Source organism: Peromyscus maniculatus, chromosome 3 (assembly GCF_049852395.1).
Source record: "Peromyscus maniculatus bairdii isolate BWxNUB_F1_BW_parent chromosome 3, HU_Pman_BW_mat_3.1, whole genome shotgun sequence".
Lineage (NCBI taxonomy): Eukaryota > Metazoa > Chordata > Mammalia > Rodentia > Cricetidae > Peromyscus > Peromyscus maniculatus.
Window position 1 is genome coordinate 149860915 of NC_134854.1, and position 13210 is coordinate 149874124.

The following is a 13210-nucleotide window of genomic DNA, read 5'->3' on the forward strand; positions in this document are numbered from 1 at the left end:
AAAGCTCCTCTGACAGTATTATTTGCCCATTTGGATGATCTCCATGACAACCAGCTTTCCTTAAACATTTGGTAATACCTTCTGATTCAAAAGTTAGGTAAATGAGTGCTGCCTGACCACAGGAGTTAATCATTATGTCCTACATGGTGGATAGAGAACTGGGCCCCATGCAAGTTGCCCTGTGACTTCCAGACGGGCACCATGGCACACACCTGCCATCTCCTATCCCACCAGTAAACAAATACCTGTAACAAAAATAGGCAATTGACCCAAGATAGAGTTAAATTTCATGGAGAACTATTGGGGAACAGCTTCATTTGGGGGTAGCACCTTAAGAGGTTTCATCATACACACATGTGGCCCTCCTCACATCCTCTGTCCCTTGTAGATGTAACCAACCGTCTTATTAAATAAGAAACACAGAACCAATGCAAAGAAGAAAGCCAAGAGATCAGAGCTAAGAACTAAAACCTTACCCTTCCTCCTGCAGTGGTCCTACCTCTCCGAACCAGAACCACTTCCTGTGTGTCTGTCTTTTTATAGTGTTTCTGTTCTGCCTTCTCATTGGTTGTAAACCCAACCACATGACCGCCTCATCACGGCCTGTCTGTATAGACCTCCAGGTTTTCTATTGATTGGTATTGAGATTAAAGGCATGTATATCCAATACTGGCTGTATCCCTGAACACACAGAGACTTACCTAGCTCTGTCTACCAAGTGCTGGGATTACAAGCATATACCACCACTGCCTTGTTTTCCTATGGCTTGCTAATAGCTCTGACCCCCGGGCAACTTTATTTATTAACATACAAATAACATTTGAATACAAATAAAATATCACCATAGTCCCTCATTTGTGTCTCATTCCATTGCTACAATGTAAACTCACCAAGGAAACAGCACTCTTGTGGTGATATTGTATCCCCCAATATATTGTGCACCGTAATAAACTTATCTGGGGGCAGAAAACAGAACAGCCATTAGACAGACATAAAGGCCAGAAAATGGTGGCACACACACCTTTAATCCTATCACTTGGGAGGCAGAGATCCATGCAGATCTCTTCTAGTTCAAGGCCACACTGGAAACAGCCAGCATGGTGACACACACCTTTAATCCCAGGAAGTGATGGCAGGAAACAGAAATGTATATAAGACATAAGGACCAGGAACTAGAGGCTGTTAAGCATTTAGGCTTTTAGCAGCAGTTCAGTTGAGATCCATTCGGATGAGGCTCCCAGTTTGAGGAAACAGGATCGACCAAGAAGTTGGTGAGGTGAGGTTAGCTGTGGCTTGTTCTGTCTCTCTGATCTTTCAGAATTTACTCCAATAGCTGGCACTGAGTTTTTAATTAATAAGATCATTTAAGATTCATCAAGGGGTTGGGGATTTAGATCAGTGGTAGAGCGCTTACCTAGCAAGCGCAAGGCCCTGGGTTCGGTCCTCAGCTCCAGGAAAAAAAAAAAAAGATTCGTCTACACACTCTTAAATTTTTCCATCTTCCATGGCACCTGCCTGGTTTGATGATGTCTGAGTGGCTCGAGGAAGGCATGAAGACTTCCTCAAGAAGCAGTTGGGGCATCATGATATAAGAGAAAACAGGCTTTGAGAATTCAGACCCAGGACTGAGGGTGTAAGGCGGACAGAAGATCACAGAAGGATGGAGGCTTGGAAGGGAAGATTTGGAGCTAAGAGAATCTAGGAGCATGGGTTCTGTAGAAAATATGGAAAATGCCCCTGAGTGCTGAGGCAGGAGAGCTATCCTGCCATGGGGTTGCAGAAGCCCAGCCTGAGAGGGCTATTTACAGGAGGGTGCTTTCAAGAGGGGATATGCCCAGGAGAGCCCAGTAAGAGGGAGGGGAGCTGCAGAGGGGAGAAGCCAAAGCAAGAACTGAGGCAAGGTTTCGCCCTCTGGTCCTGCCGAGTGTTTGGGAGTACAACCCACAACTCAGCCATTGCCCTCACGGAGACAAGGGTACTGGCCTTTCACCCCCACACACAGGCCAGTCACGGGTGGAAAGCTATTTAGAAGCGTTGAGGAAACTTTCAGACATTTTTGGCTCTGCCTCTGTGAACTAAATAACTGTAGCCCGAGTCTGCTTTATAAGAAGCGCAGGTGCAGGCAATGAGAAGCCAGAGCACCCAGGAGGCCGGCAATGGTGAACAAACATTTCAGAGTGTCTGAGTGGAACACCAGGCATGGCACATCCATTACTATTGGTCTGGGACCTTCACCTTGATTAGCTCCACGACACTGATGTAAATCCCTGCAAAGCCATGGTTGTGTGCATGGTCCTCATCGATGCAGCAGAGGCACTGTGCCTTTTCTTGTTTACATCACAGCGTGTTTGCAAAATCAGAAGACAGGGTATGTAGAATCCTGTTGACAAGATGTTATGCAAAGCCAGGAGCTGAGAGCGCCTTTCCCTCGTCGACCTGGAGTGTGTATTAGCACTCAGGCCTCTCCGAGCTCCTGTCTCACAGGCATCAGAGCTGACAGCCTTTGAAAGGAGCTTGTTCACATTAGGAAGAAAGCGGCCACTCTTCTAATGTTGATAAATTTTGCAGCAGTTTCTTTAATATATACCAGCTGCCTTGAAACACATCTAATTAAGCAGCTGATAGCTTACTGGGACTGCACTTGGCTTTGATGTGCTCATCAGTGTTGGGGAGGAAGTATTGGGAAGCTAATCATAATAGGACTTAGCTCTTATAAAATGCCTTTTATCTTCAAAGTGGTTTACAACCACTAATTATTGGAGGAATTAGGGTGACTAGCAACCATCTTGGTGAGACCTGAAGCCATTAGCGAGGGCCTTTAATGTATCTTATAATAGATCAGGGGAGTGTGGAGGGGGTGTTTAATAACAGCTGTCCGAACCTGGAAGAATTATTTCATAGAGGTAAGACAGCTGTTCTCTGTCTCCCTGGAGGCTAGAAAATGGAAATTGGACCTAATTTGAGGAGAAAGGATGCTGACTGGAGGATTACATAAGCTACAGCAGACTGCCAGAGGGAATCTGGGCTTGTCAAAGGTGCTTGCACACACCTGACCCTTTGGGGGGGCTGGACCTCTTCCTGGTGGTCTGGTGTGGGTGAGGCCGCTTCCCCATGTTCCGTCCAGCTGGAAAGTCCATGCTAGATTCAGGAACCTTGACTTTTTTCTTCATGTGTTTGCGCTCTTCCTCTTCCTCTCTCATATGAGAGAGAGATGGAAAGAAATGAAAGCGCATGAAGTATATATGCTGAATGAGAAAGTGAGAAATGAGAAACGTTCCCCCCATAGTCTTGGGCATTTAAACACTTGGTCCCCAGTTGGTGGCGCTGTTTGGGAGGTTTAGAAAGAGCAGTGACTTGCTGGAGGAAGTCACTTTGAGATGAACAAGTCTTAGTCACTTCTGGCTCTCTCTCTCTCTCTCTCTCTCTCTCTCTCTCTCTCTCTCTCTCTCTCTCTCTCTCTCTCTCTCTCTCTGCTTTGTGCTTGTAGTTCGGGATCTGAGCTCTCAGCAACTCACTTCGGCTGCTGCCCCCGCCTCTTGCTCTCTCGCCTCCCCACCATGGTGGATTCCTGTCCCTCTGAAATCGTAAGTGAAAATAAATTCTCCCTTCTGTAAGTTGCCTTGGTCATGGCATTCTATCCCAGCAACAGAAGAGTTACTAATCGATAGGTTATAATATATGTGTATACATAGTTTTATATATATATATATATATATGTGTGTGTTTCGTTAGTTTGGCTTGCTGGAATACAACTGAGGTGGAGGAAGCCAGTTTGATTTCAACAACAACAATAGTGGCAATGATAACAGGGTAGTTGCCCAGGGACAGCTGCAGTGGAGGAAGATGCTGTTTTCTTATGAGAAAGAGATCAGCTTGTCAAGTCCCCCAAACAAATGCAGATATGTAGCAAATATCTTCTCTCACTTGATAATTTTTATTCCCAGCTCTGCTTGCCCTGTCTCTTGCATTTTACAGGTGGGAAAAGGAAATTGCAAATATTGTCACCCAACTCATTTTGTGTCATACAGCTAGGCAGTGATGGAGGCAGGATTTGAACCTGGGTCAACTTGGCTCTCCCCATTCTGCTGTGCCACCTCACAGAAGCTCAAGTGTGATGGTCACTTTACCCTTCCTCCTCTCCCGAGTGAGAGAGCTGGGTGGGTGTATGCGTAGTCTGTTGTTTGGCAAGAACTGCCCGATTTCAACCCTGCCAGCTCCGAGCTAATCTCTGAGAGCTTGGGGTCCCACTGCACATGGGGTTCTCCTCCTGCTGAGACCTGGATAGTTCAAGAGATTTGAATGGCTCCCAGGGATGCTTTGGGGCTTTGATCTTCTAGCTGCCTGCTGCAGAAGGGATTCAAGGGGAATCCATGTGACTTAGTGGCCACCTTCAAGTCGGCAGCAGGTACAGTGAGGACAGAAGTAGCAGCTGAAATCAGATTAAGGCAGAAATTCACTTTAAACCCTCAGGAGGGATTTCGGTTTGATCTACAAACTTTCTGATTGCACACTTAAGCTGCTAGAATTACTCTGGATAACTGGGAAATCTTCCTAGAAATGTTTCAGGCCTGGATAATTTGCATCTGTATGTCAAGTGTTTTTGTGGAGTTATTCTGGAGGGAAAGAGTGGTTTAGCCCCAGACAGGTATTACGTATGTTCATGTGAGGGATGTAGCTCAGTGATGGGGTGGGCTTAGCATGGCATGGTCCTGGGCTTGGTCTTCAGTCAGGAGGAGAGAAGGAAGGAGGCAGCCAGCCAGCCAGGCAGGCAGGCAGGCAGGCAGGCTACAAGGAGGATTGGACTTAGCCTGCCTTTTTTGTGACTGGACTGGCTTTTGGTCTAAATGGAAAATATTTTAATTAAAAATATTACTATTGTATATGCATGTGTGTTTATAAATACCACTGTATGAGTGCAAAGGTCGGAGGACAAATTTATGGAGTCAGTTCTCCCCTTTTCCCTTTACCTGGGTCCTGGGAATTGAACTTGGGTCACCAGACTTGCCTGGCAAGTGCATTTACCCACTGAGCCATCTCACCAACCCCTCTAACAGCAAATCCTGGAGACAAGAACCCTGTCTATGCCCAAGGTCAAGGCTTCCTTGGGCTCTCTCCAGGTGCTGAGCTCAGGAGAGGGATTCCGCTTTGCTTTGAGATGTTTTGCCCCCCACTGCCCTGGGAAAACCCATGCAAGCTGTGCAAAGATTTCAAGTCAATCCAGGTGTCTCAGGGGAAAGGAAAGAAGGCTGGATGCCGATAGATAAGTGGCCTTTCCCAAGACTCTGCCTCACTTCTGTGTGTTTAGGGTAGCAAGTCTCAACCTTGGGGTTGAATATCAAATGTCCTGCACGTCAGATATTCATTACAATTCATAACAGTGGCAGAATTACAGTTATGAAGTAGCCATGAAATAATTTTATAGTTGGGGGTCACCACAACACGAGGAACTGTAGTGTTGCAGCATTAGGAAGGTTGAGAACCACTGGTTTAGGGTTTGCTTAGTTCCCTGCACAATCTGGAAGTTTCCACAGGGAAATTGCTTAATTGAAAGTCAAAGGAAGAATCACAGTTCTGGATAAATACAATAGCCTGGGGGCTAGTGGTCCAGAGCATCAGCTGCTCTGCCAGAGGACCCAGGTTCCATTCCCAGCACCCATGTGTCAGCTCACAACCTTCTGTAACTTTAGTTCTGGGGATCCATTGCCCTCTTCTGGCCTCTATAGGTACTGCACACATGGGCCATACAGACATACATGCAGACAAAACAATCATACACATAAAATTATGTATGCATATATATAAGCAATAGACTAAGCTATATTGCTTAGACCTGGGGAGACAGAAGAAGGTAGTGGCCCCAACACAACAATAATTCCTCATCTTCCTTCTCAATACGCTCATTGAGTTATTGACATACAATAAGCTGCATGACTTTGAAGTCTGTAGCTTGATAAATTTTGACATAAATTTTTGTGCATATGTGTGTGTGTGTATGTGTGTGTGTGTGTATAAATGCTGTCAGTCTTCCATATGTTGGGGTTCTACATCCAACTAAACATGGGAAGTATTAAAGACTATGTGTGTACTGAGCAGGCATAAGCTTTTTCCTTTAGGCTCTATAGTGTAAGAACTGTTTACATAACAGTTACACTGTAGCAGACATTATAAGCCTTCTCTAGATGGCTGACACACATCTGTGACCCCAGCACGTGGGAGACTGAGGCATGAGGATCACAAATATGAGGTTGGCTTGGGTTACACCATGAGGATCTGTCTCTAAATAAAATAATAAAATATATTGTAGAATATGTATACGTTATATAAAAATACAACCCATTTTGTATAAAGAACTTAAGCACTCAGATTTTTTTAGCAGGGTGGGGAGTCTGGAGCGATCCCTCAGGGATACTGAGAGACCACTAGGGATCAATGAATAAGTTAATAGATCTGTAAATCTACCATGTATTCACATGTCACACTCAGGAAATGAAAGTAAGGATCCTATCTGTCTGTATCCTGTCTGTATCTCCTCTTTCTCATCCCCCCTCACCCCATATCATCTTTCTGTCATGGTTGTTTCCAGTTTTCAGAAATGTGATCAAATGCAATAATAAACTTGGACAAAAACTGTAAACAAATTTATGTAAGTGGAATCATGTGATCAAATGCAATAATAAACTTGGACAAAACTGTAAACAAATTTATGTAAGTGGAATCATGTGACACGTATTTTCTTGCTTCTTGTATTTGTGTGATTATTTTGAAATTTATCCATTTTTGTTACTCAAGATCCAGTTCATTCCCTATTTGTGCAGAGTAGCTTCTGTTGTGTTTACATACTACAATTTGCCCGTTTTCAGGTTCCTCATGGCTTTACCCAGCAGGTCCACATAGAGGATGATTAGGACCATGGGCCTGAGTGCAGGTGTCTGAGATGGTCTGCACTTGGCTGTGCTGGGGGAGGAGGTCTTTTGCTCCACCCCTTGGCGTCTCCATAAAAACCCTGGGGCAGAGACAGGCCCATTGGAAAAGGTTCCAGACTCTCTCAAGGCTTTCCTTTATTTTCTATTTGTTTATCTCTGCAATATAAATCCTTCTATTTAATATTTCCTGCTGCTCGCACTCAAGAAAACTCTGGGGGAACTCTGGGGTTGGTGGGTAGATGCCCCACACATATCCATTTGTCTCCTTTGGTGTTGGGTGGCTACTTATGTTGGGAGAGTGTAGGGCACCCTCTAGCTCATCTCCTTTCAATCTCCATGTGTTCCTTCCCTTCTCTTGATTCTCTCTCATTTGACAGAGTGGCTGATCTAACAGCTTTCCCTGTAAATCCCACTGGTCCTGAGCCCTGATAATTAAGAGTCCATTGCTAAGAGATGTCAGGACAGCTAGTGACCAGCTCTGGAACCTGTTTTTCTCCTTTCCTGCTCCTTTTCTGTCTTGCTCCACCCTGGTCACACACTTCTTTTTCCCATCTCCCCTGCTCAGGTTCTGAAAACCCACAAAGAAATCCACAGGTCTGATGGCCACCCCCAAGGAAAGGGGAGACTCCAGCTCCCAGATACCAGGCCCTGGGTGGCAGAAAAGTGGAACCTGTGTGGAGCAGCCGGACCACCCCGACAGGTTGGAGGTGGAGGAGCAAGTGCCAGACCAGAGTATTGTGTGGAGGAAAGCACAGGAATTCTTCCAGACATGTGACTCCGAAGGCAAGGGCTTCATTGCCAGGACGGACATGCAGGTGAGAGGGGTCCCCACCTTGAGCTTCACCTGGGCCATCTGCCAGAAGTAACCTCTTTCCAGAAAAGGCCTTTGCTCTGGAGCCGCTGCCAGCATGTGCTGTGTGGGGAACCTGGTATCTGTTCATTCAATGGCCCTTACCTGCTGTTGGGCTATTTGCCTTCCCTGCCTCTACCACAAGGCTATAGGACCTGGTGGTAGTCACGTGATGGACTTAGTATACCACAGGGGTCTGAGGATGTGACCCCCGATAGAGTGCTTGTATAGCTAGCATTGGTGAACCCCCAAGTTTAATCTCTAACACCACATAAATCTACATAAATGGGGTGTGGTGGTACATACCTGTAAACCCAGTTACTTAGGAGGCTGAGGCAGAATTGTTGGTTCAAAGCCAGTGAGTAACTCAGTGAGATCTTGTCTCAAACATAAAATTAAAAGGAGGTGGGGATGTAGTTCAATATTAGAACTTATCTAGCATCTCAAAAGGCTGTGGGTTCAAGTCTCAGTACTGAAAAAAAAATTAAATTTTATGTAATTTTTTGTGTGTCACTATGATTCTTCCTTTTTTTTTTCTAGCCACTTAAAAATGTAAAAGCCATTATGTTGTTGGTTGGTCTTTGGTCTTTTGCGGGGCTCACCACCCAGCTCCTAAATGAATCACACAGGGAGGCTTATTCTTAGTTATAAACGCACAGCCTTGGCTTGTTTCTTGCCAGCTTTTCTTAATTTTAAATTATCCCATCTACCTTTTGCCTCTGGGCTTTTCCTGTTCTCTGTAAATGTTACTGTTATTTCGTGGCTTGCTGTGTGGCTGGCTCCTCTTTTCCTCCCAGATTTCTCCCTCTATATATTCTCTCTGCCTGCCAGCCCCGCCTATCCTTTCTCCTGCCTCACTATTGGCCATTCAGTCCTTTATTAGACCATCAGGTGTTTTAAACAGGCACAGTAACACAGCTTCACAGAGTTAAACAAATGCAGCATAAACAAAAGTAACACCTTGAAATAATATTCTGTATTTCCTTCTTTTTGTCTAAATAAAAATAAAGGTTTTAATTTTAACATAGTAAAACTACATAAAACAAAAACAGTTATCAAGTAAAAATTACATTTACAATATTCTGTCCATTTGTAGTTAGCATATTCAGAGAAAATAATGCATTATCCTATCTTAATGAATCCAAAATTTTACACCTAATTTACTTTCTATCATAACTAAGGAAAACTGCAACCATAACTATTTAGCCTCCAACTCCATCAAAGACCCAGAAAGATATAATATAACCTAACAACAGAGACATTTGGCTGCCTGGAGAGTCACCCAGAGTTCCTCTGCAATGTTGGGGCATCCATTTTCAGCCTACAGGCCCAGAATATCTGGCAAACTTTTTAGTGAAGTGGAATTTTGAAGGACTGTCCTGCCTTGTATTGGCTAAGTTCATCAGTCACTTTTCTCTATGCCCTGCACAATATCTGACAGACTCTTCTGCGAAGCAGGAATTTTGAAGGACTATCCTGCCTTATTTGGACAAAGTTCAACAGTTCTTTTTTCCTGTGTCTTGCATTTCCAGTCTGCATAGCACATTCTCAGTAGTCAAAGGCAAGAGCAGTTTCTTTGCCCAGTGGCTAACCTTGCCACAATGAAAGCAAACTCCATAAGGAGTTTCTTTAATGCTCATCATCTCTGAAGTAAATTGGTGCTGCCAAGAGCAGATATGTCTCATTGTCATGAAAACTTTGTTAGCAAACATTTTAAATGCCATATTCTGTAGGTCTTTGAAAGGTTCGAAGACCAGCTCTCTATCTAAAATATATCTCTGTGTGATCTGGAAAGCATTTCTAATCTATCTACAAATTTGTTATAAATGACTAACCTATGTTTCCTGATTATCTTATACAGTTTATAATAACAGCTTTCAAAAACTAGAATTTTGCCTTATAAATTTAAATAAACTGCATAGGTACAATAACCTTAATCAAGAATAGAAACATATATACAATATGTTACAACAAAAATAACCTTAAATTTTTATCAATATACAAAAATTCTTTAAACAAGAGTAGAAACATGTATACAGTGTAACAAAAATAACTTTAAATTTGTATCAATATACTATATTCCCCTAAATGATAACAAACATCTATAACCCACCAAATAACCAAAAGTTTCCCATACCCCTCTTGGGAATGTGGAGGTCATGTTCTCCAAACTGCTTCCTGCTGTCTGTGGATGAAGTACCTTTAGGGTCCCAGAGAGAAAATTTTGAGATAATGACCAGGTCCTGGGAAGACCTGATAACCTTTACTGATAGATATCACCTGTCAAATGTCAGGAGGTCTTGCCTGATCAAATCTGATCCATATTAACCCTGAAGGAATCCACAGCCTCGAATCTCCTGTGGGAACCAATCTCCAAAGCATTTTTGATTTTCATTTGACAAATATATTTTTTGACTTTTTAAAAGTTAAGGCATTCCTAAAGTATACAGGCTGATTTATTTCAACAGTCCCTCTTTCAATTCAGGTCTCTTTGAAGCTGTCTTTTGCTTTTCAACAATGAAAAAATTCAAAATCAACGCAATAAACATACAGGATCCAGACTTCCTGTGTATTTCCCATCTTATGTGGCTTTTTTTCTTTTATATTACTTTTACTCTCTCTTTAAAGACTTTATTATTATTTTTAAACTGTTCATTTCTTTCTATGACTATACCCTTATTCTTTTTTTTTTTGTTTTTTTGTTTTTTTTTGTTTTTTTTGTTTTTCGAGACAGGGTTTCTCTGTGTAGCTTTGCGCCTTTCCTGGAACTCACTTGGTAGCCCAGGCTGGCCTCGAACTCACAGAGATCCGCCTGCCTCTGCCTCCCGAGTGCTGGGATTAAAGGCGTGCGCCGCCGCCGCCGCCGCCGCCGCCGCCGCCGCCGCCGCCGCCGCCGCCGCCGCCGCCGCCGCCGCCGCCGCCACCTGGCTAACCCTTATTCTTAAGCCTACACACATTGTTAAACACAATAACCTGTTCAGAGAGGGTTCTTTTGTTTTTGTTTTTGTTTTCCATCTGGACCTCTTTTACTGCGTATCTTCTAGCCTTCTTTGACCATGTGAGCAAACCTTTAAACTGCTAACCTACACCTGAATGCTCCACAGGAGGCTCTCAGTTGGCTCTGCCGGCTTCTCCAGTCCTGAAAGCCAGGTCTAAAGCTCACAGCCTGGTGGGAGGTTCTGAACTGCGTTAAACCTTCCTATCTATGGAATGCCAGTACCTGAGCTGCCACAGGTGTTTTTTTTACTTAGCTTCTGCCTTTCTAGCAGCATCTCTTAAAGGAGCCATGTCCTTTTTTTTTCTTTTACTTTTTTTTTTTTTTCCAGCTGTCTCAGGCACTATGGAAATTTGAGCCCCACGTTGGTACTCCAAAATGTTGTTGGTTGATCTTGGACCTTCTGGGGGCCCACCACCCAGCTCCCAAATCACACACAGAGGCTTATTCTTAGTTATAACACCTGGCCTTGCCATTTTTACTTCACTGACCATACAAAACCAGGCAGTGACAGGTTTAGCATTAGGAGTATCATACATAGGACGGTCCTACATTGTTCCCCGACCCCCTTGACTCCCTCAGCTGTTCCTGAGAATGAAATGGTCCATTCCCAGACGTTGAAAAGGCCCAGTCTATACCAATCAACCTCCTAAAGTCAAGCACATGGCAGTCTGTCATGGGATGGAGACAGATACAGCTTCAGCTATCCTAATGATGCTCAGAACAGCTGAGCTATACCACAGGCAAGAAACAGGTCTGATCGGGCTGCTGTGGACACCAGAGGAAGAGGGTGTGTGCACTTCTGGCCTTAAACAAGGCTCTCCTCCAGCCTCTCCTATGTGAGTGTCACTTGAGAAAGGGCGAAACTGTAACCACGCGCCTGGGGAAGGTGGCTGAGCTTGAGTCTGGAGACTCCTCCCTGGTTCACACCACCTACAAACTTGGTATGGCGCCGGTGTGTTCATGTGCACACATGTGTAGAGGATGAAAGGCTGATTGAGGGTCCCACTGACCTCTAGAGTTTCCTTCCTGATCTTTCCAGCTAAAGTTTAGTGGAAGCTATCAATGTTCTGCCAGATCCAGCAAACCTGAGGCTGACTAGGAGGGAGGAAATCTAATCCCAAAGAAAGCCTTGGGATCTCACTGTGGTGGGAGCCAAGGAGGTTTCATCCTACCTCCAGGGGGACCATCTCTCATTTCCAGGGGAGCCAATGAGCTTCCTACTTGTAAAACCAACACTCTCCCACCCTGAATTCTCTCCCTGCGTTCTTGCCACAGCTGGTTTATGGGCTGCTGATGTCTGCTATACCGTTGAGCTTCTAGAGTCCTTGTAAACGCTTTCCCTCTCCTTTCCTTTCTTGAAAAACTCATCCATATTTAATTCAGTTCTTTCAAATGGCTTTCCCATTAGCCTGCCTTCCCACTTGGTAATGTGTCCTAAATGCCACCGTTAATGCACAGACTAGCCAAATGATGCTTTATGGCTCATCAGCTAAAAGACAGTGAGCCAGGCGCTCCCTCCAGGTGTGTCGTGGGCTGTCACACCTGCCGACTCTAGCTGTCCACATGTGTGTCCACTTTCCTTCTTACAAAGCCCTGTGCGTGCTGGCTAATGCTGTCAGCCACTTGCACAGGAGAAGTTCGTGCAGCTGGCCCTTGGGTTCCTGAGGAGAAGGAGGGCCAGCTGAGAGCTAACAAGTCTCTTGGGGATCCTCACTTGCAGGTGGATTGTTAGGTACAGGAGGACTCTTGCTCTGGCCTGGGGCCATTTCGCACCAGACAGACAGATGCCAGAGGGAAGTGTGGACAGCTCAGCTACCTCATTCCTCAGGCTGACAGTGGGTGCAGGCTCTGAACCTCCAGGGCCCTCCCCGGTGACCTCCCTTCCCCAGCTAGACCCCACAACCTCCTATAACAACACCATCCATTGAGGGACTAAGTGTTCAATCCCTTGAACTTGTGGGGGACATTTCACATTCAAATCAGAGTGGGACACTGTATGTGGGGCTCACTTGCAGTTAGGAGGGGGCTTATCCGGCATCTTCAGATCTAAGGAACCAAATATGTCCACAGCTACTTACAAGAATAGTATTGGGGACCTGGGACAGAAGCTTCCACTAGGAAAGACCCACATAATAGGGAAGGTAGCATGGCTCAGGAAAGGGGGTACCCAGAGGAAAAGACCAGGATGCACACAGTGGCTCCATGAGCCTTTGTTTCTCCCTCTCTCTGTCCTTCCCACTACTATTTATTTATTTATTTATTTATTTATTTATTTATTTATTTATTTATTTATTTATTTATTTTTTTACTAAGGGTCAAACCTGGGGCCTTATGCAGGCTACATAAGTTCTCTACAGTTCAGCTACATCCTCAGCCTGTTTTTACTTTTGATTTTGAAACACAGTCTCGCCAAGTTACCCAGGCTAGTCTTGAACTTGG

The 13210-nt window shown here is 44.6% G+C and overlaps 1 protein-coding gene across 5 annotated transcripts in view; it reads left to right on the forward strand.

The window, feature by feature from the left end:
- Positions 1-13210, forward strand: part of Cracr2a (calcium release activated channel regulator 2A) — a 111223-nt gene that overhangs the window by 37381 nt on the left and 60632 nt on the right. For all 5 annotated transcript variants that reach the window (XM_076568030.1, XM_076568029.1, XM_076568031.1 and 2 more), the window contains one exon: positions 7489-7738. In XM_076568030.1, coding sequence (XP_076424145.1) covers positions 7523-7738 — 216 coding nt within the window. In that variant the 5' untranslated portion in view covers positions 7489-7522. The remainder of the gene's footprint in view (positions 1-7488; positions 7739-13210) is intronic.